General features: G+C 41.7%; 3 protein-coding genes and 1 non-coding gene across 9 annotated transcripts; 1 reads left to right on the top strand and 3 right to left on the bottom strand.

Moving 5' to 3' along the window:
- Positions 1-204: 204 nt before the first annotated feature.
- On the bottom strand, positions 205-2,526 carry tcta (T cell leukemia translocation altered). Its single transcript, XM_031757585.2, has 3 exons — positions 2,168-2,526; positions 2,031-2,082; positions 205-1,185 (listed from the first exon to the last, which is right to left on the bottom strand). Exons 1-3 carry the CDS (start codon positions 2,376-2,378, stop codon positions 1,143-1,145), a joined length of 306 nt encoding a protein of 101 aa, XP_031613445.1. The 5' UTR covers positions 2,379-2,526; the 3' UTR covers positions 205-1,142.
- Positions 2,527-2,616: 90 nt separating this feature from the next.
- mon1bb (MON1 secretory trafficking family member Bb) lies at positions 2,617-10,263 on the top strand. 3 transcript variants are annotated; one of them, XM_031757580.2, is made up of 7 exons: positions 2,617-2,771; positions 3,210-3,323; positions 3,963-4,057; positions 4,147-4,740; positions 5,109-5,901; positions 6,214-6,361; positions 7,170-10,263. In XM_031757580.2, exons 3-7 carry the CDS (start codon positions 3,979-3,981, stop codon positions 7,395-7,397), a joined length of 1,842 nt encoding a protein of 613 aa, XP_031613440.1. In that variant the 5' UTR covers positions 2,617-2,771; positions 3,210-3,323; positions 3,963-3,978; the 3' UTR covers positions 7,398-10,263. The 3 variants fall into 3 exon arrangements, with proteins under 3 accessions (XP_031613440.1, XP_039468275.1, XP_031613439.1); XM_039612341.1 differs by lacking the exon at positions 2,617-2,771 and adding an exon at positions 2,885-2,904; XM_031757579.2 differs by lacking the exons at positions 2,617-2,771; positions 3,210-3,323 and adding an exon at positions 3,324-3,441.
- A 1,678-nt stretch (positions 10,264-11,941) lies between these two features.
- brpf3a (bromodomain and PHD finger containing, 3a) lies at positions 11,942-24,759 on the bottom strand. Of its 4 annotated transcripts, none has more exons than XM_039612498.1 (13): positions 24,523-24,759; positions 19,502-21,025; positions 19,164-19,320; positions 18,206-18,337; positions 17,671-17,799; positions 17,246-17,558; positions 16,783-17,121; positions 16,026-16,577; positions 15,865-15,922; positions 15,662-15,744; positions 15,392-15,489; positions 14,680-14,834; positions 11,942-14,569 (listed from the first exon to the last, which is right to left on the bottom strand). In XM_039612498.1, the coding sequence occupies exons 2-13, from the start codon at positions 21,004-21,006 to the stop codon at positions 14,386-14,388; spliced, it is 3,705 nt and encodes a 1,234-aa protein (XP_039468432.1). In that variant the 5' UTR covers positions 21,007-21,025; positions 24,523-24,759; the 3' UTR covers positions 11,942-14,385. The 4 variants fall into 4 exon arrangements, with proteins under 4 accessions (XP_039468432.1, XP_031613518.1, XP_031613519.1 ...); XM_031757658.2 differs by lacking the exon at positions 24,523-24,759 and adding an exon at positions 23,043-23,363; XM_031757659.2 differs by lacking the exon at positions 24,523-24,759 and adding an exon at positions 23,043-23,363 and having other exon boundaries at positions 15,392-15,465.
- On the bottom strand, positions 24,391-24,462 carry trnae-uuc. The gene has a single exon. It is a non-coding gene; the product is annotated as a tRNA-Glu (tRNA).
- Positions 24,760-27,176: the final 2,417 nt, after the last annotated feature.

Below are 27,176 nucleotides of genomic sequence, written 5' to 3'. Positions count from 1 at the left end.
GTTGACATGTTGTACTTGCACCTTTGGCTTTTTCTTGCAAAAGGCAGCTTGCTTTACACATTGTGCCATTAAGCTTCATGGTAAGCTACTGAGGTTCTGTTGACATATAGTGTAGCTCAGATAGGGCATCTTCCCCCCTTGGTAACTACTGCACATACGAGAAAAGATTACACATCACATTGTCGTTACGATCAACAACCTCAGTGACAATTAAAAGTCCTTTATTGTATACTTCCACTAATTTTTCCAGAGGTGAACAGGATAACTTTAAAAGTGGCCTTGGTGAAAAATGTATTGTTTCAATTCCCCTCAAGTTTTTGTGCTTTATTTTAAAATGTTGTGACTGTTTGCCAAGATATTACTTCATGTAGATTTCAAATGAACTACATCTGCTTATGAAATAATTTAGGTTTTGCTATACATTTGTTCTTTATTTTTTAATGATTATTTTACATGGATATTGTTTGAGGAGAAGAGTATGTATGTAAACAGTAAAATGAAAAAGTTATAGGGTGGTGGATACTCCTAAACTCTGCAGTTTCAATAACAATGCAAAATGGCTGTTAAAATAAAGACTGAAGATATGAAACATGATCTGTTTTTATTGTGTCTGATTTTAAAATGACCATAGATGATCATTTATAATACACCAAAGATTTCAAAAAAAAATACAAAAAATAAAAATAAAATAAAATATCACACACAGTTCACTGCAAATTATTTGGATCATAAATATTCACATACACAAGTCAATGCAATACTCAAATCAGTCGTATTATATATGTATATATATTACAAAAACTATACATGTGATCCTGTGTCATTACTTGGAAAATGATGATTTGTTTTCCTTTCATGCACTATTCAAGTACAGTTTTGATCACGTATCACCAAGTGACCAGTTAAACACGTCATTTTAGTTCTTTATGCACAATAAGGTCCTGCTCAGTGAGCAGTATCAAGAGGCCAAATTAAACATTGTATGAATAGTGGACGTCACTCTAACACTGTTAGAGTGACGTCCACTGGCATGGCTAAGTGATTGTGAAAAACCCAAACAAACTGGTCTGCATTTCGTGTCTCTGTGGGACATACAAATTGTCCAGCCCTCACTTGGGTAAAGTCCAGCGATCAAGCTCCCATTAATCCCGATGAATCTTTGGACCATCCCCTGCTTTACCTTCCCTGCAAAGACAACAAGATTCAATAAACCATTTAAGTGTGGTGAAACATGCACTTGCCAGTCACTTTGTTAGGTACCTCTGTCCAGTCAACTGTGGCAGCAACTTACTGCATGGCACAAGTGCTAGACAAGCTGGTCTGAGTATTTAAGAAACTGCTGATCTACTGGGATTTTTTCACACAAGCATGTGTAGGATTTTGAGACAGTGGTCTGAAAAGGAGAAAATGTCAAGTAAGCTACAGCCTTTTGGGCCAAACTGCCCAGAAAGAGGTCAGAGAATTGCCAAACTGCTTCGAGCTGAAAGGAAGATAGCAGTACCTCTAATACCAAACCATCAGAATTAGGCTATGCAGAAGAGCATCTCTGAATGCACAACATGTAGGGCATTGAAGGTGATGGCCCACAGCAGCAGAAGACCACACCACGTGACACTCCCTTTAGCTTAGTGCAGTACAGAAACTGAGGCTACAATTCACATGGGCTCACTGATGTTGGTGCTCTAAACGTGTGGGCATATTTTCTTGTCAAATTCTGGGCCTGAGGATCACAGCCTACCCGAGTATTGTTGCTGACCATGTTCATCTCTTTGTGACCACAGTGTACTCATCTAATGGCTGTACAGCCAAAACACAGCTGCAGCAAGTGTGCGATGCTATCATGTCAACTTGCAACTTGTTGAATCTAAGCCATGGAGAATTAAGGCAACGCTGAAGGCAAAAAGAGGGTCAAACTGGGTACTAGCAAGGTTTACCTAATAAAGTGACTGGTGATGGTGCGGTGGTAATGAACACGATTTCTTATTAATCACTTGTGCAATGCAAACTTGACCCCGAAATCGGCCACCTACCATCCACTCGTGTGTGCAGCTGTATCCGGTGTGCCTCCGTTCTGTCCGGTCCCTGAAAATCAACACACACAGATCAAGCTAACGTGTTAGCGCTCACTTAGCAGGCAGCGCACCGGTAAGCAGGAGGAAAAACTCACCTTGTCTGTAATACATATCGTTCACTGTATTTCCGTAGACTTTCCACGCGAAGTGAATGGCGATTAGACTAAAAATTAACCAGCTGAGGAGTATTTTGAATATGGACACTCTCATGTCGTTGGCGAGCCAGTCGTCTACAAACTCAGAGAGAAACGACAGGCAGCTGTCAGCGATGCGGGACAGAAACTCAAAGTCCCACGGCTCCTCCATGGCGTCCGCTTATTCAACTGGTGTCAAATTAAATGACTGGGCTGCGGTGTCTGTTTTAGTGATTTATAAATCAGCACTCTGGTTTGGAGGTGTCATATTCCCCATTTCTACCGTTATGATGTTTACGTACGGAGAGGAGAGGAGAGGCAATCGGACGTGACGTAGTACGCAGGACGATTACTTCATCACGTACACAACAGAGCCTTTCAGCATCGGACACTCTTAAACAAATATGTGTGGCTAAAATCTATATTTCGACATCATTTGTCCAGGTTGTGTTATGGCCTTTTTTTCCCCCCCTTTTAAAAAAAAATCTCAGCTAAACCGTCAATCCCCTTCATGTGTACCTTGAAGATATGGAAAAGAGTCGTTGAAGCTAGTTTAAAGAGAGAGGTGACTATCAGTGAGCAGCTGCACTGTGTGTTTGTGAAGAAGATGATTGGTTGCCTGAGAGGAACTGTGGTACTGTATGAGAAGGCGGTCAGGAGGGACCCTGGTTAAAGACATGTATGAGGACAGCAAGACAGTAATGAGTGTGCTATAGGAATGACAGATGACAGAGGGTTCAAGTTGGGGATGGGAGTACATGCTAGCTTTAGTATTAGCCACCAGTGTTATATGGAAAATACTGGATTTAAGTATTAGTTTAATCCAGAAAAAAACATTTTATTGGTCAATATAGACGTAAAACATTTTTGTTTTAATTCACATTGGGGTTTTTTTAAAGTTCTCCGTCCTTTCTTTGTCGCAGAAAGCGTTTCGCTGTATTATACCTGCTACAGCAGCACCCATACATGTGCTGCACGTTTATCTGAGATTTGTCTCTTCAAGTTTCTGTTACGAGCCCACAACGAGAGAGGGGGGAGGGGCGGGACTAACCGACGCCAGTGAGCGCGCTGATTGGTCAGCTGAAGTTGTCATCAGAGATTCCGGATGTCGGCTTCGGTAAGGGGAAAATTTGTTTTCTGCTTCTCATTCTTGACAGCTTGTTTGCAGTGGGGCTGCTGATGAAAGTCAGTGTTGACATTAGACATTCAGTCCAACACGGCGACGGTACAAAACCGTAAGTTTCACTCTTTCCCTGTTTATCCGGCTAATTTTAGATAGCCACGGTTGGCTGCATGAGCACTGTTAAGCCAAGGCCATGAAATTGATCTGTATGTGTCGCTTGCTAGCACCCAGTGTTAGCCGTGTAACTACAGTCAGCGTTCATTTATTAGTTACTTATTAGAAGGGTAAGCATTACAGGACGTCTGAAATTTATCGTGCATACGTAGATAAGTTATTATCATGCGGACGTTAGCGCTCTTTCTCTACCGGCCACTTAGTCCAGTTTCTCCTTGTTGATGTGTAGTGAAACATTAGACAGACTGCTAGCTGTAATCAGGTTTAAATTCCACAGTGTTAGTAACTTGGAGTTGGAGTAACTCTCCTCTGTAATCATGTGACCTGACCACTGGTCCAGTATGAGTGCTTCTATTCATAACAGACTGGAGATGCATGGGATCTTTGATTTTTATCTGCAAAAGCTACAATGCATGATTTATAAAGCAGTTTATTCCTCTCTGTCTTTATTCTTTCCAGAGACTGGGATGGTATCATGGAAACAGCCAATCATCAAGAAGGAGAGGCGGCGGCAGTGAAGATTGGTGATAGCCCTTTAGAGAGTAATCAACCTGGTAAATAAGCTGCGTAATCACTCTTTGAAGCTTGTCTAATTTTAATCTTCATCACTTACATCACATGTTGGTTTTTGTTTTCATTGTAGCTGACTCATTGGCAGCCTCCTTCTCCCTTTTGGAGAATCACATGTTTCCTGATCCAGTAGAGAGTAATGGGAGCGCCGCTGTTAGCAGAATCGAGCCTGTGAATTCGCAACCACCAGATGTTTCGGCAGAGCATCTCGGTTTGGATGAGAAGCCTCCTTCTGACCAAGTGATGAAGCTAGACCCCGAAAAGACAAAAACTGAGTGCCAGAACAACGCGTCCATGCAGCCGGCTGATGGAACAACTGAGGACGATGCCACTGACAATGACCAGAGCGACTCTGGGGAATTTGTTGTAACAATGCTGGCCAAGGCCAAGCTTGAAGAACAAGGTATAGGTGTGAAGGGGAGGTCGTCCCCGCTGTTGGAGGCAGGCACGCAGGAATCTTCCTCATTTACATCTCATCGCGATGAGGATGTCACGGCTGACAGCTGGCGGCAGCACAGGAAACATGTTTTTGTGCTAAGCGAAGCCGGTAAGCCCATTTATTCCCGATATGGCAGCGAAGAGGCTCTTTCATCGACAATGGGAGTGATGATGGCGCTGGTGTCTTTTGTCCAAAGTGGAGATAATATCATTCGCTCAGTCTACTCAGGTGAGAATGTACGGCATCGGCCAAAATGCAAATTTGAACAGATTTTTATCTATGATGGTTTTTTCCAGCCACTTTCATGTTCATGTTCACTAAGTTAAAAGGAAATCAGACTTTTTTTAAACACACCAACAAGAGCAACATGGCTCTGGCTCACTATACAGGGCAAAATTATTTGCAGTTTGACAAGAAGCTCCTGCACCATAGAGAACAGTCTCTGAAATATAATAAGCAGTGCATTCCCTGTATTGTTTTATTTTGAGAACAGTGAGCTTAGGGGATGGCTGGTATCCTTAGGAGCAGTTTTAGTTTCCATTGATTGTTTTTTTTTTCCCTAACATTTGCTCATGTTTTTTTCCCCCTTCCCTCAGACGAGCACACCGTAGTGTTCCTGCAGAAAGGGCCCCTAGTTCTGGTGTGCGTCTCCAGCAGTCGTCAGTCTGAGCAGCAGCTGCAGGGAGAGCTCCTTTATGTCTACTATCAGATCATTAGCATGCTCACCCAGGCCAGTATATCCCGCATCTTTGAACACAAGAAAAACTACGACCTGAGGAGACTCCTGGCGGGCTCAGAAAAGATCCTGGATGGTCTCCTCAACTTGGTGGATTCTGACCCCAGCTTCCTGCTATCGGCAGTGCACTGCTTGCCTCTAGCCTCCTCTCTCAGGGACTCTCTCAGCCAGATCTTGCAGAAAGCTATCACACCCAATCTGGTTTTCTCCATCCTCATTGCCAAGAACCAGCTTCTAACCATCGTCCAAGAAAAGACCGTCATCGAGGACTCGCGGCTGGAGCCAGCTGACGTTCACCTTCTGCTTAACCTCATTGGAGCTTCCTCTGCCTTTCAGGCTGGCGAGATCTGGACCCCCATCTGCCTCCCGCTCTTTAATCCTGACTGTTACTTTTATGCATACATTTCTTACCTGGACCCTCCAGAATGCACTGTTTGTTTGCTGCTGCTCTCGACAGACAAAGAGGCTTTTTATTCTGTAGCCGAGTGCAAGAGAAAGATAGAGGAGGCTATGATGGCTCAGAACTCCCTGAGCCTCATTGCCAAAGCCGGGACATACAGTGTGAGCCAAGTGGGCGTCTCAGACCTCAGACACTTCATGTACAAGCCCTTTGATGTGCCAGACAACTACCGCCAGCTCACTCAGTTCACCAGGTGTGTGTTTGTTTGTGTATGCTTGCTGTCCTTGCAGTTGCATAAGGCTGATATGAGCCTAAACTAGAGTTTAAAATGTAAAAACCTTTTGCTGCTACTGATAATAATCTTGTGTGAGAAGTACAAAAGTTGTCCACTAAGATATTTTTAGGCTTTTTACAGTGCAACATTGTCCTGTCAGTGTTAGAAATGGAGTTTTAATAGCTTACAAATCAAGCATTGTGTGATTCTCTTTCCACTACAGTGTTATTGAAAATGTTTTGGGTGTTTTTTGTGTGACACTTGTATCTTATGATGCTTTTCTGTATGTAGCCCAGAGATGGAGGCACCATACAGCAGTGAAGAGGAGAAAATGAGACTGCTGGATCTCTATCGTTATATGCACGGCCGCATCCACAGCACCTCACGACCCCTCAAGCTTATCTACCATGTTGCTGAGAGGGAAACTCTGCTAGCCTGGGTACGTACATTAGTTTGTGGCTGTATTCTTTCTTACTGTGTTTGTCTAACTTTGAAATGATTCTTCCAAAAGATCGACACGACACTCAACAGTCAATGACCAATTTATTAGGTACACCTTGCTAGTACCTGGTTGGACCGTCTCTTGCTTTCAGAACTTCCTTAATTTTTCATGGCACAGAATCAACAAGGTGCTGGAAACATTCCTCAGAGATTTTGGTTTATATTGATGTGATAGCGTCACACAGTTGCTGCAGATTTGATGCAAATCTGCCGTTCCACCATAAGTGGATTGAGATCAGCAGTTTCTGAAATGCTCAGACCTTGCCATCTGCTATGAAAACCCATGACACATTCATGCTAAGTCACTCAAATCACCTTTTTTTTTTCCTATTTCTGATTCTTGGTGTGAACTTCAGCAGAAAATGCAACCATCTCTACATGCCTAAATACATTGAACTGTTGTCATGTGATTGGCTGATTAGATATTTGCATTAAAGAGCAGTTGAACGGGAGTACCTTTTTTTTTTTTTTTTTTTTTTTTTTTAGGGAAAAAAAAAAGAAGCTTAGCTTAGCACAAAGCCTTGGAACTGGGGCTTAATAGTCCATTCATTGGGAAGCTTTTTTCAGAAGGCGTTGAAAAAAGCTGTTAGCTTGCTTCCAGGTATTTTCCTTAGCTAAGATAACCAGCTCCTAACTGAAGCATCATTGATCTTCTCATCTAACTTAGCAAGAAATGTAATAGCTCTATTTCTTATTTCTAAATGTATTTCACAGTCTTCTCTTGATTGTTTTCTTCTTTACTCAAGGTCACAAGTAAATTTGAGCTGTACACCTGCTTCAGCCCCCTGGTGACAAAGGCCTGTGCCATTACTGCTATCACTAAGCTTCTAAGATGGATTAAAAAGGAGGAGGACCGTCTGTTCATCAGATACCCCCCAAAGTATTCAACCACACCAAACCCCAGCAAAAGCTCTCGAGGAGGCAAATCTGACCAGCAAGACTCCACAGATAATGGCTTCTTATCTCTTCTATAGGACTCTGTTAGCACTAATAGAAGTGGCTCTGCCTCATTCAAAAATAGTTTGTACACTGGTTTCACGACATTTTTGAACCCTCTTGACACTCATGAGACCGACAAACTTTGACCACTGGAATCCAACACTACATTTTACGCTATTTAAGGAGGACTGGTGTCTTCAAAACCGGTGTTATTAGTTCTCCAGGAAGCATTTCATCACATTGCTGCTTTTGAGCAGAAACGGGGCAGAAGCGCATTAGTAGATTTTAAAATGAACTGTGACAGAACATATTTGCAATGGTGTATTTAAGCGTTTTTATATTGTTTTATTACAGCAACAAGAACCTTTCCTCATGAACAGTGAATGGAACATATGTTACATATTTAATGAGTTAGCATGAGGAGGAAAAATTAAGTTAAACTACCTTTGGCAGATAAGATCGTTCATAATCTTTATCTCCTCGCCCTAATCACGAAAATTATGTTGCATAACATAATGTCACAAAACAGGATATACAAGTTGTTAGAGTGTGTGCTTTTTGGGATCAGCATAAACTGGAATACAAAAAACTGGAACTGCTAGAGGAGGGATAGGCCTGGCGTGAGTCACATGAGGCCACAAGCAGAACGTTTTCCCTCCTTCATAGAATTTGAAAACATGTCGTTTCTCATCTTGCTGATGTTTAGACTCGAAACGAGACTTTGAGTTTTATTGATGTTTCATTTTGTGCAGCAGATTAGTAGGAAACCCCAGCCTGATTATTGTCACTGTTAAGTGTTTCCATTGAAACAAAGCAGACCTTATCAGTTTCTTGATAAGGTGGGAAGATGCCAATGAGCTCACGTGTTTTGTTCTGCAGATACCTTTAGTATGACACCTAATGTAGTGAGTTCAGGTATTCTTTTTGCATAATAGTTTTCTAAAGGTGGTCTGAAAAGTTGTTTCATCCTTGTGTTCTCTGAGGAATTTCCTGTCAAGTCTTAAGAGTTTGTCTGTAGTGTTACAAAATAAATCCCAGGATGCACAAAAAGCAGTTGTCCTATTTAAGTGGACCATTACAAAAATAAATAAATAAATAAATAAATCAGATGACAAATGAAAACCAAGTGACCATTAGTACCCTAATAATTTTCTGTTTTCTGGAAAGAACCAAGCATTGGAAAAGCAGGTCAGCTTAAAATGCAGTTTTGGGGATGTACAGTACAGCCAAACAATAAATAAGAATGACAGAAATATATAACACTTACTTTTAAAGTTATGGTTTGAAGGGTGTATGCCTTAATTAGTGCCACATTATATATGTCCTTACAAGAAACCCCAAACGACATAACTGGTAAATTTAAGCGGTTATCGATATCACGTCTTTGATTCTTAAATTCTGAACCTTCCATCGTTTTATAAAGCAGTGTAGCTTTGCAGAAACCAAACTAGTGCTAGTTGAATATTTATCACCAGGAATTTTGCCTCAAACAATCAGAATCACCTTGTGTAGTCTAACGGTAAGTCCTGCATTCCACCAGCTTTAATGTGGCATGACTCATAACAAGTCCAGGCTGCTAACAAGTGTTAGCATCTTGTTTCTGTGCAGCTGTACTGTTCAATATAGTCAAAGCTAAAAGTAGGTGATGACTTTAGAGGAAGGAAAAGCATCTTGGTAACATGTTAGAGCAACTTGTTACCAAAATAGCTTCAAAGCAATTTGGCTTTAAAACCCACAGCAAGAGAAATGTTCTTGCAGTTTGTAACAAATAAACAAATCATAGATATGACGCAAAACAAGTTTTGTTTGATAGTCGAACACTCTGGCTTCATTAGACATACCTTAAACAAACCAAATGGTTTAAAATTGATGGCCCATTTTTAATTTTAGCGCTAAAAATATAGAAGAATTTTGTTATTCCCATTTATAAAACAAATAATTGCAGATTTCTAAATATCCAACAAGGTTTGTAGTTAAAAGAGAGCATCTGCATTGCTTAACCAGCTGTTGCTGATTGAAAGGGAGCGAGGCTTCAACAAAAGGGCTGTCAGCTGAAATAATGAAAGGAAGCATGTAACTATGTAAGCCGGCACAGACTGTGGTAAAACATGTTGTTGTTCCCAGTCAGCTGTAACCAAACTTTGTAGCAAATACAAACAAAATGGTAAGGTTATGAAAGGAAGACATACGGGTAAGATGTAAACTCAAAGCAATACGCCTTTAAGATATAAACTGTAGACACTGGAGTTGTTGTTTATGACAGAGCCGTAAGAAATGAACCAAATTTGCACCAGTAACAAAACGCAGACGAAAATGAGGCTAGAGTGGGATAACGAGGGGCAATCCTGAACTGTGGATGTTCGGATGAAAGTGATGTTCGCTGATAAATCTGCAACTTTTGTCTGGCGTTGTTCTAATGTCAACGTGACATGTCAGGTAAAAGACCAGCAGAGAAGGCATTCATTACCTCAATAGTAAATGAACAGGTCTACACTGAAACGTTGGGCACTTTTCTCATTCCTTTGATTGAAAGTGGCTTTGATGATGATGAAGTCACGATAATGAAGACTTTCACCGAGCAAAGACTGTTAAAGCTTTCCTTCAGGACAGACTCAGTAATTCAGTGATGTGGCCAGAAAAAAATGTATGGTTGAAATTTAAAACAGTGGTTTAAAAAGGCTCCATCCTGCAAGGCTGTTTGATACAGCTGGAACCAGCTTGATGTGGAGCATTGATTTTTTTTATGGTTCCTTTTTATTCCACCCTCAGCATTAAGGATTATATCATTTTTCACTGTCTACTTGGTCTTAGAGAGCAACGTGCCATTATATTAACATAATTTCAAGGTATGTTTCACAAAGGCAGAATGTTCAGCTAATAAACAGGAATAGTTTTGTGTCATATGTGTGATTTATTTATGTGCTTCAAACTGGAAAAAGCGTAAGTGTCTTCCAGTCCTATGGTTTAAAAGTCTCTGGATGTTTGGTTACATCGTAACCTTGGTTCTCTAAATAAGAGACTTAATGCAGCTTGTTCCATTCAAATTGTCAGTGGAGCATGTCTTGTCAAGCTGGAGTGTTTTATAGAAGTCTCCACATGCCCTGACTGGTGGGGTCATTCTCCATACAGACTAGATATGAAGAAGTACTGATGCAATAGAGACCACCATATTCCCTCCTTTGGTGGTCCACTCACTCCCTTCTGGTTGCAGCTGTTGTTGAATTTTGCGCTATATAAATAAAATTGAATTCAATTTTATTTATATAGCATCAAATCACAACATTAAGTAAAAGGTGGAAGCCCTTCAGAACAGATTTTTAAGTTCTATTAAAATATTTTTTTTTTTTTTATTAAAATAAAAAGTTCAGACACGCCTTGTCATTCAATGTTTTTTCTTTATTTTCATGACTATTTACATTGTAAATTGTCACTGAAGGCATCAAAACTATGAATGAACACATATGGAATTATGTAGTAAACAAAAAAGTGTGAAATAACTCAAAACATGTTTTATAGTTTAGATTTTTCAAACTATCCACCCTTTGATTACTGCTGTGCACACTCTTGGCATTCCCTCGATGAGCTTCATGAGGTTTATCACCTGAAGTGGTTTTCCAACAGTCCTGAAGGAGTTCCCAGAGATGCTGAGCACTTGTTGGTCCCTTTGCCTTCACTCTGCGGTCCATCTCATCCCAAACCATCTCCATTGGTTTTAGGTCAGGTGACTCTGGAGGCCAGGCCATTCAGCGCAGCACTCTTCTTGGGCAAATAGCCCTTAAACAGCCTGGAGGTGTGTTTGGAGTCATTGTCCTGTTAAAAAATAAACGATGGTTCAACTAAACGCAAACCGGATGGGATGGGATGTCGCTGCAGGATGCTGTGGTAGCCATGGTTCAGTGTGCCTTCAATTTGGAATAAATCCCCAACAGTGTCACCAGCAAAGCAGCATCCATCACACCTCCTCCTCCATGCTTCACAGTGGGAATCATGTATGTAGAGACCATCCGTTCACTTTTTCTGCGAAACACAAAGACATGGCAGGCGAAACCAAACATCTCAGATTTCGACTAATCAGACCAAAGCACAGATTTGCACTGGTCTAATGTCCATTTCTTGTGTTTCTGGGCCCCAAACAAATCTCCTCTGCTTGTTGCGTTTCCTTAGTGGTGGTTTCTTAGCAGCTATTTGACCATAAAGGCCTGATTCGCTGTCTCCTCTGAACAGTTGATGTAGAGATGTGTCAGCTACTGGAACTCTGTGTGGCATTTATCTGGGCTATAATCTGAGGTGCTGTTAACTTAATTTCAATTTTTTCTCTGCTACATTAATCCATATATCTTGCTTCATATATTTGATGTCTTCAGTACGTACCTACAATGTAGAAATATATATATATACATATATATATACATATATATATATACATATACATACACACACACACACACACACACACATATATATTTTTATTAGCAGTGTGGATGGACGTCTTAGTAGCTGATTTTCTTACATTTAGATTTATCTTCAAACAATACATTTAATTTACTAAAAAGAATAAAAATAAAAGACGCTACGCACATTAAACTGTTTCAAACAGCATTTATTGTTGTGTGAGAAAATATTGTCTCGGGCAGATTATAGATCTTGCAATACAATTTAAATGACAAGATCAAAAATCTCCTGTGCCACCAAGGGAAAAAAACAAACAAAACTTGCAGGCAGGCGCGGAAGCTTCTGCCCACAGAGTTAAGGTCTTGTGCCTCCTCGCTTTTAGAGAATATGTTCCGACATGTTGGTGAATACCATCACTGTTACAAAGAGCTACGTAGCATCATACATAAATCTTTTCAATATTTAACTTTTTAAATAACACTCTCAACTGCCACAAATTATAAATTAAAATCTAAACTCGATTTTTGCATTCCTTAAATTACTTCATGTAAGCCGATATAAACATACATTTACATATTTACAAAACTATACACATGCACTTTTACTACACTGAGGTTGTATACATGTATGTATAAGCTGTACACACATACACACTCTCACGCGCGCACACACACATAAGGTTTTGCCACACATATGGCTCCAGGAGTCACCAATCCAATCCTTAAAAGTAACCATTTGTGCTTTTCAAGTTTCCTCAGCCAGATTTGCATTCAAGTGCAAATTCTTGAGTGAGGATCGCAGTAGACTTTTTTTTTTGCCCCTCCCTCCCCCACAAACCATTTCACCTCTGTAGTGACTTCACATCTAACTAACCAGGTAGCTGCACCGGGTACGCCGACGTTCTCATATAATCGTACAGTTTCACAATATGGAAAAATTAAGTAAACACTCTAAAGTCTCACCAACGACACGTCATAGCTGGACTGAGAGTTTGGGGCCTCGGAACAAATGGAATCACTTGTTCCTTTAACGCTCAATTCAATTTGTTTTTCAAAATATAGTAAAATAAAAAACTATTTTTAGTACTTGTTTCCAAAGCGTATGCCTCATTCATGAAAAGTTAAAAAAAAAAAATCTATTTCAAAAGACTTTAAATTTTGTGCTCAAATATAAAACTCTGTAATAACAGATAAATTCCCTTTTTATTTTTTAAATTCAGCTCAATTGACGTGACTCTGAAGTGACCCTTTGCTGGAAGGATGAGGAAAAAATATAAATATATTTCCGAGAATGACTGGAAGATTACAGGATACAGTGAGAGAGCTCACTGAGACTTCCAACTACCTGCAGTATTTAGGTGTAGCCAGATGCTCAGCAATATCAGTCAGAAAACAAATGATGCATGGTTATCGTGCATACACCAAGAAATTCCCAGAACTGCTGAATAAACATGAGCACATGTTACCAAAAAAAAAAAAAAAAAAAAGTTATTTGCACCCCTTCTGGCATAGTTTCAATGTGAATGCCTGCAGTAACAGCTTTGATGTAATACCATGAATATTATCCTCCCATGCATTGCTGCTTATCTTGGTCAGAGGAACAAGAGTCTAAGCAGAGATCCCCCCAACCTCCCACTCCCCAGCTGTTCTGGAGGAGACCCTGAGGCATTCTTAATCTCTCTTGTGTGTCCAGGTCCTCCTTCCAGTTGGAAGTGGCCTAAACATTTCACAAAAGAGGCATCCAGGAGGCGTCATGACAGATGCCTGAACCACCTCAACTGGCTCCTTTCAATATGAAGAAGCTACTCCGACCTCCTCTGGAATAAAGGAGCTTCTCTCCCTGTTGCTAAGAGAGATCCAAAAACCCCTTGGAGGAAGCTCTTTACCACCACTTATATCCACAATCTCAATCTCACCACCTGCAGGTTGTGGCTGTAGAAGAGGGCGAGAAAAGAAGGTCCACTGATAAATCGACAGCTTCAGCACCACTGCACCAATCTATCGCTCTGAATATTAATGGAACAAAACTCATAGTAACTGAACAAACAGAGGATCTGAAGGAGCAGCTTATGCATCACCTGAAGACAACATGCAGATGATATTATTATTGTTATTATAGAGAACTCTTGAAGACAAACCTGTGTCCATAGCTGTCCAAGTCCAGATATGACGTGAATCTTAAGTGGGACTTTCACACTTCAGTATACACAGTGACGTTTCAATGGCAAATACAATCTAAATATATTTTCAATCAAGAAAATCCCGTTCACGATTAAATAATTACACTTTTCTCACGAAAGTCTCGACTCACTTTGGCCTAAAATAAAAACTTTATATGAACACGTAGCAACAGTGGTTGTGGAAAACAATTTTAAAAAATGTACACAAACAAATGAACAAGTAAATCTACAAAAAAAGCACTTTTTCCCCTCCTCATTTCAAAAATCAGTTTAAAAAAAAAACTGTTTTTATGCAGATAACCTTCAAATACCACACGTATTGGGAAGCGTTTGTTTTACTTTCCCGCATTTTTAAGAGCATTGAAGAAGCTTTGTACACACGACCAGGCAGCTTATTTAAGATGATAAAATCTTTAAAATTAAATTTTATATAAATTGTATTTTTTAAAATTTTATATAAAATTGGAGGGTGTGAAGTTAAGATTTCCTCTCACGTGGTTTAAATGTACCATAGCTCGGTCATAAGCAGTGTGCACAGACTTGCGAACGCTGGGTTTTTTGCCTTCCATTAAACGCAGCTTGTCTACAGTGTCGTCCATTCCCAGCGGCAGTAGTTTGTTACGAGGGAGCCATTGCCTGAAAATGAAGAGGGACATTTTTTTTTTTAATTCTAGGTTTTAAATTTAGGTGACAAACACTAACACTAAAATTCAACATGAGTTTATCCCTGACTGTGTGAATCTCACCAAGTTCTTTTGGTGTCAAAGAAGAGCACTAAGAAGAGCTTCTGGTCTTCCTCCGTTTGCCTCCATTCACCAAGTTTGAGCACCTCCAGAGGAGGCACAGGAATGGGTATGCCATTGTGGAGAAGTCCTTCCTGGGGCATGTCAGGATCAACAATCTGTAACAGCGGATTATGTCAGGTACAGCACAGTAACAAAGGAACAAAGTCTATCTAGACCAGGGCTGTCAAACATAAGGCCTGGGGGCAAGAGAGTGCCTGACAAAAACTCCAATCCGGTCCATTGGATGGCATTGGAAAATGTGAAGCAGGGAACAAATGTTTGACTTTTCACTGTATTTTCATTAGTTTACAACTTTTCCCCCCACAGGTATTCATACTACACCAAAGTAATTTGGGGTGGCTGTAGTTTAGGAGGTTGCTCCTTGATGCCATGTGGGTGATTGTTAGGCAGAAAGCACTACAGCATAGAAGAAAGTGCTTGTGTAAATGGGAGAGTGGAAAATCACTACATAAGGATTTAATTTAGTAATAAATAAACAATATCTACAACCATTTTTATAATGAGTAATGAAACTTGTTTAGGCTGATGGAAAGAGGAGTCTTTTTGGTCCGGCCCATTTAATATCAAAGTGCATTGTATGCAGCCCGCGATGAAAAATGAGTTTGACATCCCTGATCTAGACCATGGAGTGTAAGATTAAATGCATCCTCACCATTGCCGGATATGACGGATATCCCCTGCATTTGGCCCAGACTAGGTCCAGTGGTGCAAGTTTGGTCTCGCTATCTAAAGACAGAAGTGTAGACTTTCCTGTGAACAGGATATCCCAATACATGCAATTAATTTGTATTCATGACAGATCCTGAGCCCAAACTGAGAATGAAATGAAATGTGTATTTTTTTTAATGCGTGTAGGCTCATAAATTACTGATCTAAGAAAACAGAGCCATTTCACTGTATTTTGTCTTCTCGTGATACACACCAGATACGGAGATGTCTCCGTTCTCGCTGCTAGGAACTTTAGCCAAAGCAGGTTTACCCCGACTGCGTTTGGGAGGGGAGACACTGCAGAGAGGAGTGGAAACCAAAACAAGAAGGACCTTTTTAAATTCAAGTCAAATTTATGGGAAAAAAAAATGCATGCTTCAGTTCAGCACTTGCTTTTCCTGTCCTACTCATACTCACCTTAGGTTGGAGTCGTCTTCATCGTGTTCTGCAGAGCTGTGCTTTCCATTTGTCAGGCCTAGCAACACCACAAACCACATGGTGACAAATACAGACTTTCTTCCCCCTGTTTTCTTTAGAAAATCAAATATCTGTAATGCAGTGATCCATCCGGTCCTTACCTCCTTCTGTGGGTGGAGGAGGGAGTTTGTCTGCCTCACTTTCTGAGCTGTGGCCTCTAGACCTCAGGCGGTGTGAGGAGGGAGAAGGAGGTGCTGGGGAGGCGTTTGGGGGAGGTAATGTGGTGATGTTGTTCACACTGGGTGAATTCAGGCTGGTGGCGGTGCTATCCAACCCGTTGCTTTTAGCCTCAGAGGTTTTACCGTTCTGTTGTGGAAGGGACTTGTTCTTCACCATTCGCGCGCCATTTTTTGCTTTCTTAAACAAAACCGACGTGCGACGGCCAACTCCGACCAGAGACAGTGTTGGAGGCGTGCCCAGTGGCGTGACCTCGTGAACAGCGTCTGGTTCCGAAGAAGGCGTTTCTCCGACTTCAGCCTCATCTTCGCCTTGGCTTTTGCTTCCACTCCGGGAGGACCTCTGACGTTTGTAGGAACGTCCGGGTGACCTTCGTCCTCCCGTTACAATGCCCAGGACAGGGGGCTCCAGGGGAGCATCGCCTGGCAGTGGTGATGATACTGGGCAGGTAAGCTCTAGCACAGGTGGAGAGTCATCTGGATAAAAGAGAATTTTTTTTTCATCTTACAAGTAATTCATTACCTAAAATCTTCACTGGATGCAGATTTTCCAGTGTGAGAATTTAACTTTGCTAAATTAAAACTGAAAAAAGCAAGATATTAGACTCTATGAATTATATTAAAAAAATAATAATAAGTAATAGTAATTATGTATAAACTGCACAATTACTGGCTTAATTACCTGCTCTAGGGTTTGACACTGCTGTCAATAGTCCATTATCCACATTTGTCTTCTCCCTTTTCTTTTCCTTCTTCTTCTCCGCCTCGTCTTCCTCCTCCTCCTCTCCCTCTTCTTCCTTTCCTTCATCCTCCTTCTCAATGCCATTCACAGACTGAGCACTTTGCTGCTGGTTCATCTTCTGCCTCAGAGTGTTGATCTCTCGGCGCAGCAGTCTAATGCGCTTGGTGCGGCCGCCGCTGGTACGCATGGATGTGACCACGTCCAGTTTATCCAGTAAGGCCTTTAGTTGCTCCTCTGTGGTTAAGTGCAGTCTGTTCTCTGGGTCCAACAGAGAGTCAACTACAGAGTTTACAACCACAGAAACAAGAAGAAGGAGGAAAGAAAAAAAATAGCCAGATGAACAAATGAAGCCTGAGGGTTACATCCAAGAAAAGATGTGATCTATGTCCCGTGCTCAACTCACCATCATCCCATGTACAGTTGTAGAAGCCGTGTTTGTTTGGAGCCTCTGGCAGGTGCATGCCTGTACTGGGGTCCAGGCCGATGCTCTGAGACTGCCTGTGGGCGTGGCGGAGAACGGCACCTCCCACCTCCCGCAGCTGTAAGGCTGCTCTGTGGAACATGGTGTCCTTGGAGTTGTACTTGAGGCAGTTCGAGATCATGAGATCGAAGTCCTCTTCTAGGTCAGTGATGGAACAGTAGGCATGTCCCTCCAGTTTGGTGCGCATAGTGGAGAAGTCCATGGGTTGGGTAATAAACTCCAGGTAATCTGGGACCTCAGTGAATCACAAAAAAAGGAATGTCAGCAGAGTCACAGTACAGTCAAAGTAGCCATGCTGCTGAGTGAAGAGTGCATTTAAGAACGGGCTGCTGTCTAACTGCACCGACCTCTGACAGATTGACGGGCTGAGAGAAGATTTTGGCCGTGTCCTTCTCTTGTAGTTGCTCCAGGGTGGATCTCAGAAGCACCAGCGCAGGAGTCAACTTCAGCTCAAGAGCAGCCTGCTGAATTTTCATCTGAGTGTGGTGACATAATCACACAGGGGAGAATACAAGGTCACTCTGCGGGGTGCAAATGAATGACAAATGCTGCGGGGAACAGAAATTCATGCTCCCTTGAACTGTTATGTTAATTTCTCCTCATCAGCTGATGATTTCTTAAATTAAAACATTCAATGTTTGGTCTATAAACTTTCAAAAACAGCAAAATCCTCAGAAAGTTTTTTTCCAACTGTGAAATATGCAGATTTCAAATTCAAACTACTTGGATTTTGCCAGAAAAATTAACTCAAGAATATCCCAAACTATGAGATTAACTGTATTTTTTTTTAAATTTACAGTTGTTTCAGCTCTTCTGCAATAATGACTGACAATATTTGTTAATGTAACTCATCTCATGTCTCAGACTTCCTTTTAAACACACCTGTTCTCTCTTTAGCCGCTCCCTTTTGCGGATGAGCTCCACCAAAAGTCTCGCTCTTTCCAGGTCTTGCCTCAACTTTTGCCAGTATCGCAGCTCCTCTCGCGCGGCGCTCAGCTTTTCATCAGGCTCCCTCTGAAAATGATAGAAGAAGCTTTAAAAAACACCACAATTATTCTTTTTGTCTCTCTTTAGTTCTCTATGTCCAGATGAACAGCATCAAGTTTTGGGGATCTACACAATCTACAAAGTTGTTATGAAATTTAAAAAGAAATTGAAAGAACGTGACATTAAATAAAGTATATTTACCAACTTAGCAACTGTGAACAAATCTCTTTTATCAGCTGTGTATTGCATAGGACATCTTTGCCATCTCGGATAATAACTAACGACACATTTTCACAACATTTTACAGGCCATCTCGACACATTGCACAGCAGCAGCAGCAGAACTGTGAAGGATTTTGTGGAAGCTTGCCATACTCAAAATCAGCCACTGCAAAGTGTGATGTCTGGGCTTATGTTGGATTTCAGTGTGTGAGGATGGAGAATAAGGTGTGAAGTGATTTTATTCCCGTGACTTGGCTGATTGTGATCTGAACAGACTGGCTCTCTGAAGGCCTCAGACACCAGTTACATCCTCCACTGACAGCAGAATAGAAACGTGCTAGTTTTTTAAAATTTCATCATTTATATAATTTAAACACTCAGCTGCATTCATATTGTTTCTGCTGCTGTCAGTACAGACACCAGCTTTACAGAAGTGAGAGAGCTGACCGAAGTCACATGGGTCAGCGATGGCAAAACCACAGGTGCTTCGTTTGCAGTCAACATGTGTGAATGCTAAAAATGTAGATTGTTTATTTTCGTCTGTGCTCAGTCATTTGCACACCACTGCAGTGCAGTTAGAACTGAACAGTTACAGTTGTGTTATAGGTACATTTGATGACATCTCTCCTCACCTGCTCTGCAGTCCTGTGGGCCTGTAGGTGGGAATGAAGCCGCCGTATTAAAGGCATCCCATTTCGCGACTGTCGTTTCAGTAACCAGTAGTTATGAAGCCGCTGCATGAACTGGTTCTTTCTCTGGACTTCAACTCCTGTGCAGATCTTGTTCAGCCTGTTGAGACACAAAGTGAGAGTTCATAGATTAAAATACTAGTATTAACATTATAACCACTGGATAGTGACATTATGATAAGGTTATTTTAAATATCTGTAAAAATCTCTCAGTGACATAGATTAAAATCAGACAGCAGATAGCAAACTATGCAAATGTGTACAGTATGCAAATGACACACCTGTGCGACGGGATCTGAGGCACCAGCAGCACAGGAATATTGGAGCGACGTGACCCACCAGACCCTTTTGAATTCTTCTTCTTTTGTCCTTTGGTAGCCTTCTTATTTGGTGATGAGGGGGGACTCTGAGTATAAGACCGCTGACCCCGATTACCCCGGCCCCCCACGAGCCTCCCTTCCACCGACTCATCTCCAGACCCGTCTCGCCGAGACCCAACAGGCGAGTGATGCTCACAGAAAGCAGTCTTCTTCACAGAGAAGGTGGTGCCATTAACACTTGTCTCACGGACTGGGTCTATCTTCATGAACAAGCCAGCCTTCTGGGCGCAGGTGACGTGAAAAGCCCTGTAACAGTTGGCTTTGTGGCACTGAATGGAGGCTCCCCTGCCTTTCTGCTTACAAAGGTAGCAGGTGAGCTTCCAGCGAGCGGGAGGGATGTTACTGACCCCCTCCACGGGCTCAAGGAACACCGTGTTGGCAAAGCAAACTTCTGGGATCCATATGGCACAGACAACATGAGCCCAACGCCCATCACTTGTCTGTTTGAAGGCACCTCCTCGGTTGGGACAGAGAACACAGTCTACAGGGCGGGAGGGGGACTGCAGGCAGCAGCGGCACAGCCACTGGCCCTCTGGGACATAGGGGACACCGTAACACTCCTGGTGGACGGCCAGGTTACAGATGTCACAGAACAGGATGACGTTACTGTTCAGACATTCGTCATCCAGGCAGACGCAGCAGAAGGCATCCTCGTCGACAGCATTCTGGGACAGAGCTTGGCTGCGGGACTCCAAGATGGATTCCCTTTCCAGGCGGTCGATGAGGAGCTCAAAAGTGTCCGGAGATACGGATGCATGGCCATCGGACACCCTCTTCTGGTTCACCATCTCCAGCCAGGCGAGGTCCTCCTCGTCCATGTCGTACTCTGCAACGCTGTCCTGCTCCTCCCCGGATTTTTCTATGTAACGGTAGTAGGCTGCCGGGAGAGGAGGCGCCTCTGTGGGGGAAACCGAACTCAGCACGCGGAAGGTCGGCTCAGGCAGAGGTGTTTGGAGAGCCGGTTGCTGGAAGGAAAAAGCTGATCCTGTGTGCTGATTAGAGCTGGAGCGCTGGTTCTGGTTTGATGTGTTTTTACCACTCCTCCTGTTTTTGCCATTTGTGGGTTTCCTCCACGTCTTGGTTTTACTCTGCGTCTGCTCACTGTTCTCCTTGTTACTGTTGCACTCGGCAATGTCCTGGGCCATCATCTCGTCCTCTGTGATAACTGGCAGAGTATCTGTGATGTTAATCCGATGGAGCCTTCCATCTAGGTCCACTTCCACTATTTTCTGAGCCTGAGCGTATGTCAAAGTCTCCCTGGATGGAGACAGCTGCAGTCTGTAAGGGGAGGGGGGCCGCAACTGGCCAGATGTACCCCTGCCCCTTCCTCTCCCTCTGCCTCGACCCCTACCCATGCTGCGTGTGCTAACAACTGCCTCGCATTCCCACCTCCTCGTCTTCTGCATGGGACTTTGCACTAGCTCCCTTAGAAATAGAGAAGAAAAATGTTTAATGCAACGACTGAAATTGCTGCGTCAACACTATTTGGTACTTTGTGAAATTATATGCAAAGAATTACTGTAGCTGCTGTATATTCATACTGGAGAGCGTGGAAGATATAAAAGCTTAGGAAAAAAAACAGAGTGCCTATATCAAGATTAGTGAAAAAAAAAACATATCACCAAATTTCTTCTAGAAGCAACTTTTGCCACTCAGTAGCCACCTTGGTAACTCATTTAGGCAGCTATTTTGAACCCCTAACAAGGCAAAATAACTATCATTTCAAAGGGGCATTAAACGTGAATGCAAACACTTGGCCATTTTTTCTACTACACATTTGCAAAAAATTCAAAACATCACAGCTTCCTTAAAGGAGTCATCCAGAGCGCAGACACAATCCGAACACAAAGAAAAATGATAAAGCACACAAGCCTACACCTTCGCTGCAAAAGCAAATAGAAACGCCTGCCACGACACAGCTGAAACCATCACGAACCTCAGTCCTGCATGTGCGTCAGACAATAAAACAACTGGATGACTGCCACTTCTGCCATTAACAGATTTCAAATCAGGCTTCTTTGGTCCTGGTTTAGCTCACTGGGTTAAGCAGGCGACCTCTTTGGCATATGGCTAATGTGGAGGCCTGGGTTCAGTTTCTGTTGTCTTCTTTCTATTATCCTACCAAATAAAGGCTAAAAAGCCCCCAACCAAAAATACATATTCTTTTAATGCTGTATCTCTTTCTTAAGTAGTCACTGGGATCAAGTTGTTTGGATTAAGAATGAAAGCATTTCACATTAAAACTGTCTTTTTAATTTTATTTCTACAAGACAAGCAATATGTTACATATAATTTTTGGCTGCAATTTTGGTAATGTGGAAGGTAATTTATGGTGCACCAATTTATGTACAGCATTACCTGTATATGGTTGAAATGACAGTAAAGTGATTTGACTTGATGTTGCACTACATCTATTGTGCACCAACACTGACTCCAATTTGAGGCCCATTTATTTTTCTATTATTTTCATTATTATTGCACTTTTCCAATATTCGAGAATAATTTGCAAAATTTACCGACCAACATAAAGCAACACTCAATAACCTGCTCTGCCAGATGAGGCAGTTTTTCTACGCCTGTAGCTCTTAATGTGGTTTTGTGTATGTAAATTAAGGGATCACACCCCAGCATTCACACATTACATATATTTTTATCACCACATTTCCAGACTAAGAAAAGTAAAGCCCCCAAAACATAAAGCGTTATAAAGAGGTAATTAGAATATATAGACTTTATTTATCCATTAACGGGGTTTTGTCATTAATTCTGCCCTAAAAGCTTGCTTTATTCTGTTTATTGGTGGTTTCTTTTTTATTCCTGTGTAAATAATCACAGGGTAAAAGGGGGTCAGCTCGGGTACTCTGCTCTGTAATAACACAGTAAGCACTCATGTTGCACAAACACAACTACAGTAACTTGCACTGCTTGCATCTCGCCTCTCTCACCATTGGTCCAAAGGCGAGTCCGTAACGCGAGCACAAGTCTCGCCCACCAATCAAACGCAAGCACCATGTTTTTTTTCTACCGCCTTGTTGCTGTGCCTAGTTAGGTTGAAGAGCGCTAAATACCAACCCGAGTATCTAACATCTGTCAGCCATTTTAGGCGCACAACAGCAGAGACAACGATTGTATTGCAAGTTGATTAGCAGCCCAATTATACATGCAAAGAGCAGCCACAGAGCAGGTGCACTGTATGCACCGAGCCCGAATGCATAAATTACATTGCATGTATGCATTAGATCACGACAGTGCAAACGTGCAACGTTTTCAGGTATTGCTTTGTAGTCCAGACCCCTGCAAAAAAAAAAAAAAAGGACTGTCTCTTTGCCGATGTGATAACGTTTCTCGGTCGGACAGGACACACGGATGCCGTGTGACAGAAAGGCTGAATTTCCTATCAGTGCTGAAAGCGCCTTTTAAAAAACACACCAGAGTTGTTTACCTTGTTCAGTCGTCCTCTGCAGTGCGAGTGCCCGACAGAAAAACTGCACCAAGCTAAATGTCAGCTACTGACAGACTACAATCAAGGCAGACATGCTAGCCGTTAGCTTAGCTAGCCGGTAATTTCAGGAGCGACAGCGTCATCTTCAGCACTCCCGTTCTCCGCCGTGACTGCGCTTAAACACACAAACTCGACCCGGTTTCATTGGTGTTGTTTTAACCTTTCAAACGATAGTGGTCATCAAACTAGGGACAGCAAAATCCCGAAGATATCAAATTAATGTACCTTGGATGAGGCTAAATATTCAGTCAAGATGGCTTGAAAAATACGCCCCTTTAGAAAAAAATCACCTCAGCCAATCAAAGGGCGCTGCTGCACCTCGCATTCAACGCGCACCGACTTTTGATTGGTCAATGTGCTAAAGCGGACTCATCGGACTCGTTCTGGAGCTCATCATCAAAAGAAGCGGTGAGGAAAACAATCGGAAATTTATTGCGCGCCTTCTGGCCTTGTCTCCCATCCCCTCCAGACCAGCGCAGTACCTGTTTCCACACATTTTCAAAGGGGAACATGCGGGTTAGTTTGTGGAGCTCGTAACAGAAACGATCAGTGAAGAAAACACAGTGTTATGCTGTTAAAAGCTGCTACCATCAGGACTGTTACCTATCTATTTATTGTTTTCATTTATAATTACTCTTTTATTCTGACGGTACGGGTGTTTATGCTTCTTTGTGTGCATCAGACCAGCAGTGCTTCCTTCCTTTTAAAGGCCTAAGGCTACCAAAATATTGTTCCTTACTGATTTCTTAAACATGACAGTGAGTTCACCAAACTCAAATCACCTCCACAGTCACCAGGTCTCGATCCAACAGAGCACCTTTGGAAGGATGAGGTGGAAGTGATCGGAGAGTCGCATCGTGGCAGTACAGCTGGCAACCATACTGACATGATAACTTCTGCTATTGTCATGTCAATCTGGAACAAACTTTTTGAGGAACATTGACGGGACCTTGTTCAATCTATATCATGAAGAATTAAAGCACTTGTCTTGATTCACGTTCAATCATCCATGTAAGGATATAACGCTATGTCCAGATGAACAGAATCACCTCTATCGAATTGGAATTAAGTTTGGAATTAAAGCACTTGTGAAGGTGAAGTGGGGTCCAACAACAGTATGCCAAAAACTCCAACAACAACAACAGCAGGAAATTGCCTCAACATGATATTCTATAATAGCAGAAAGGAGCAGAAAGCACGACACAGAGATTCTTAGGTTTACGAGGAGAAATTTTTCTCATTGGTAGAAATCTTTTAACCACGTGAGAATGAACAGTCTGAAAAGGAGTTCCCATACCGGGAGTCGAACCCGGGCCGCCTGGGTGAAAACCAGGAATCCTAACCGCTAGACCATATGGGACTTACATGCGGGCTGTTGATGTGTGGAGATGAAAAAAATGTCAATAATGAGCCAACTTAGTAGTATTTTTGATTTTCCAGTCTTTCCCAGTGGGTCCAATGGATTTTCTGACAGTCTGGCAGATGTCACTGCTTCGTTTAGCGATTCTCTTGCTGCTGTGAATTTAAAAGTCCGACTTTCTTTGGGAAATAAAAAATAACAATAATAATACTGCTCCATCACTGGCTAAATGAAGGAAGTTTCATTAAATTACTTTGAAGCCACGCCGATACTTTTTTTTAGCGCACAGCGGCAACCCAACGGACCGTCTCCATGACAACGGAGCGAGCTCCACCTACTGCAGATGTGAACTGACGCTTGGCAGCTCTGAATAGATTTGTGTTTGTCACATGTGTAGTTTCAAGACCATATCCACACAAAAGTAAACAAAATAAAAACAAAATAATCCCGTGCACGGGATTATTTTGTTTTTATTTTATTTTTAAATTTTATTTTCCACCAACCTTTTCTGCATATCTCTATTGGCTTCTTTCATTTCTCTAATGTGTACCTCCTGATCTACTCAGACCTGACCTGACCTATAAGGTCATGTTGAAAGGACAGAGGAGGCTTGATCAAGTATGCATGGGTGTGTCCTTCGGGTCACAATAAAGCCTTTAAAGCGCATTTGTGTGCTACTTGTGCTTCTGTTATAGCCACTTCCTGTTTTCTTTTGGTTATCACAGTTGCTAGTGAGATTTTTTTTCTTCATCTCCTTCCTGTCTTTGTTTTTGATCTCTTTTGCCATCCTCATCAGTTTCCCCTGTCATCATCTTCTTAGTTCTTTGTGCGCCCCCAATCTGTTTCCCAGTTTTTATCAATTGCCCATTTTCTTTGCTGGTGTTCCTCATGCCATCTAAATTTTTGCTTGGTTTACTTTGTTGGACCTCTTCACTGCCAGCATCCTGCAGCTAGCCCCTTTTATTTATTTCAGTAAATACCCTTAAACATCAAATCCTCAGACCTCACTCTTACATTGGACACTTTCCCTAAACTTTGTGGCCTTACATCCTCCTTCTGATGCCACATTTGATTTTATTGATACAAATTATTGATGCTGCCATCAGCTGAGTGGACAAAACCTAATTCTATAAGCATGATTACAGCTAAACTTTTGACCTTCTGGTCCTGGATTTGAATCCAGTCTAAGCAGCTTGTATGTTTTCAGTGTGTCTGAGTGGGTTTTTTTTCTTCCCATGTTTTTTGGCTTCCTCCCACAACTTAAAAACACGCATTGGGCTAGTTTTATTGGTGATTCTTATCAGACTATAGGCTTGAATAGTTGTCTATGTATTAGTCTATGTAAAATGGGGAAAAGTTGCCTCGGTATAAGAAGGAAACAAGTCCTAATAGTGGTCTGGAGAAAACCACCACACCCACAGGAAATAAGGTGCAAATAATTTTTTTTCTTTTCATAGCAGACTACTGCACTGGGAGTGCAATTCCAGTCCGCAGTCCATGGCTAAGAACACCATGGTCTGAGTTATAAGCCTGGTTATAGACAGGAAAAGATGGTCACTCAGCAGTATAAGCAGTCAATCATATATTGATCTTGTATCTTCCTAAAAGAGTTTCCACCCACCTTCCACTTAAAAAAGCTGTGTGTTGGTGGGAGTGAGTTTCTACTGCTTCCATCAGGTTGGCCACCTACTAATTGTGCAGTAGGCTTTTCTTCCTTTGACTCCCATAATACACAGGTTACTAGCATCAGTTCCCAGTCCAGTTTTTTTTTTTTTAACTCCACATATTCCCTGATTAAAAGTGGATCTTCCTTCCACTAAAAACTCAGGACCGGCCAGACCAGGGTAAAACAATTGGCATTACAGGTGTGCTTTTCTCCATACAACTAATTCAAGCAGCTCCTCGTGCGCTCTCCAGCACCTTTACTTCCTGCCTCTTCACACCAGTGTTTCCCCCTTTCTGTCCTCCTCATCGAAAAGGGCTCCAAACCCACACTAACAGTATTCAACTTCAAATAGCTGGCAGCTAGACAAGAGGGGAACCTCCCACATGGATGTGGCTAAAGTCCACACATCAAATAAATAAATAAAAACATGCAAAACAAAAAGAATAGTCCTAAGCCAATAGCTGGCAGGAGATCCTCACAATGATTCCACTATGCCACATTCTACAACATTACAACATGAGCCCTGCGACAGATCAGTGACCTGTAGATGGTTTAGTGGGGCAGGTTTTTAGGAAAAGGTAGTTCAATCATATTTCAGTCCTGCTTAAGTCAGCAATGACTTTTACTTTATTACAGATAATCTTATTTTGGCAGCTGGCTTCTGTCAAACATATTTATTACTCTTTCTACATAAGATGAAAGATGAGATAGATTGATGATATAATCACTGGCTTACTCACTTCTTTAGGTCTGTTCTACATTTAGAAGCTACAAAACACCCACTGAAAACACACAAACATACTGATCAGTAGAAGAACAAATCCAGATAGACAGTGTATGTGTATTTATTAACTAATCAGTTCTTTTGAATTTGGCAAAATTACTGCAAAACTGAAAAATTTAATTGCAGTACGGCTGCTAGGAAGCCTCTTAGTTCATATTTTAATAAATGTTTTAAGACTGTGTACATTTTCAGAATTCAGATTCATTTGGGTGTAAATAAAACTTTAACTTCTTGGTTTTCCATTAATAATTAAACTATACTCTA

This window comes from Oreochromis aureus, linkage group 5 (assembly GCF_013358895.1).
Source record: "Oreochromis aureus strain Israel breed Guangdong linkage group 5, ZZ_aureus, whole genome shotgun sequence".
NCBI lineage: Eukaryota > Metazoa > Chordata > Actinopteri > Cichliformes > Cichlidae > Oreochromis > Oreochromis aureus.
The sequence above is the reverse complement of the archived record's forward strand: the minus strand, read 5'-3'. Positions and strand labels throughout refer to the sequence as shown.

Bases quoted from the DNA above. Each gene is read 5' to 3' on its own strand.
- tcta (XM_031757585.2), bottom strand. From the start codon at position 2,378: ATGGAGGAGCCGTGGGACTTTGAGTTTCTGTCCCGCATCGCTGACAGC. The intron at 2,083-2,167 runs GTGAGTTTTTCC...GTTGATTTTCAG, and splicing joins CGATATGTATTACAGACAAG to GGACCGGACAGAACGGAGGC. The intron at 1,186-2,030 runs GTAGGTGGCCGA...TTGTCTTTGCAG, and splicing joins GCTGCACACACGAGTGGATG to GGAAGGTAAAGCAGGGGATG.
- mon1bb (XM_039612341.1), top strand. The intron at 3,324-3,962 runs GTAAGGGGAAAA...TATTCTTTCCAG, and splicing joins GATTCCGGATGTCGGCTTCG to AGACTGGGATGGTATCATGG. The intron at 5,902-6,213 runs GTGTGTGTTTGT...TTCTGTATGTAG, and splicing joins CAGCTCACTCAGTTCACCAG to CCCAGAGATGGAGGCACCAT.
- brpf3a (XM_039612498.1), bottom strand. From the start codon at position 21,006: ATGCAGAAGACGAGGAGGTGGGAATGCGAGGCAGTTGTTAGCACACGC. The intron at 17,800-18,205 runs GTGTGTTTAAAA...CACCACACTCAG, and splicing joins AGCGGCTAAAGAGAGAACAG to ATGAAAATTCAGCAGGCTGC. The intron at 17,559-17,670 runs GTCGGTGCAGTT...TGATTCACTGAG, and splicing joins AGCCCGTCAATCTGTCAGAG to GTCCCAGATTACCTGGAGTT.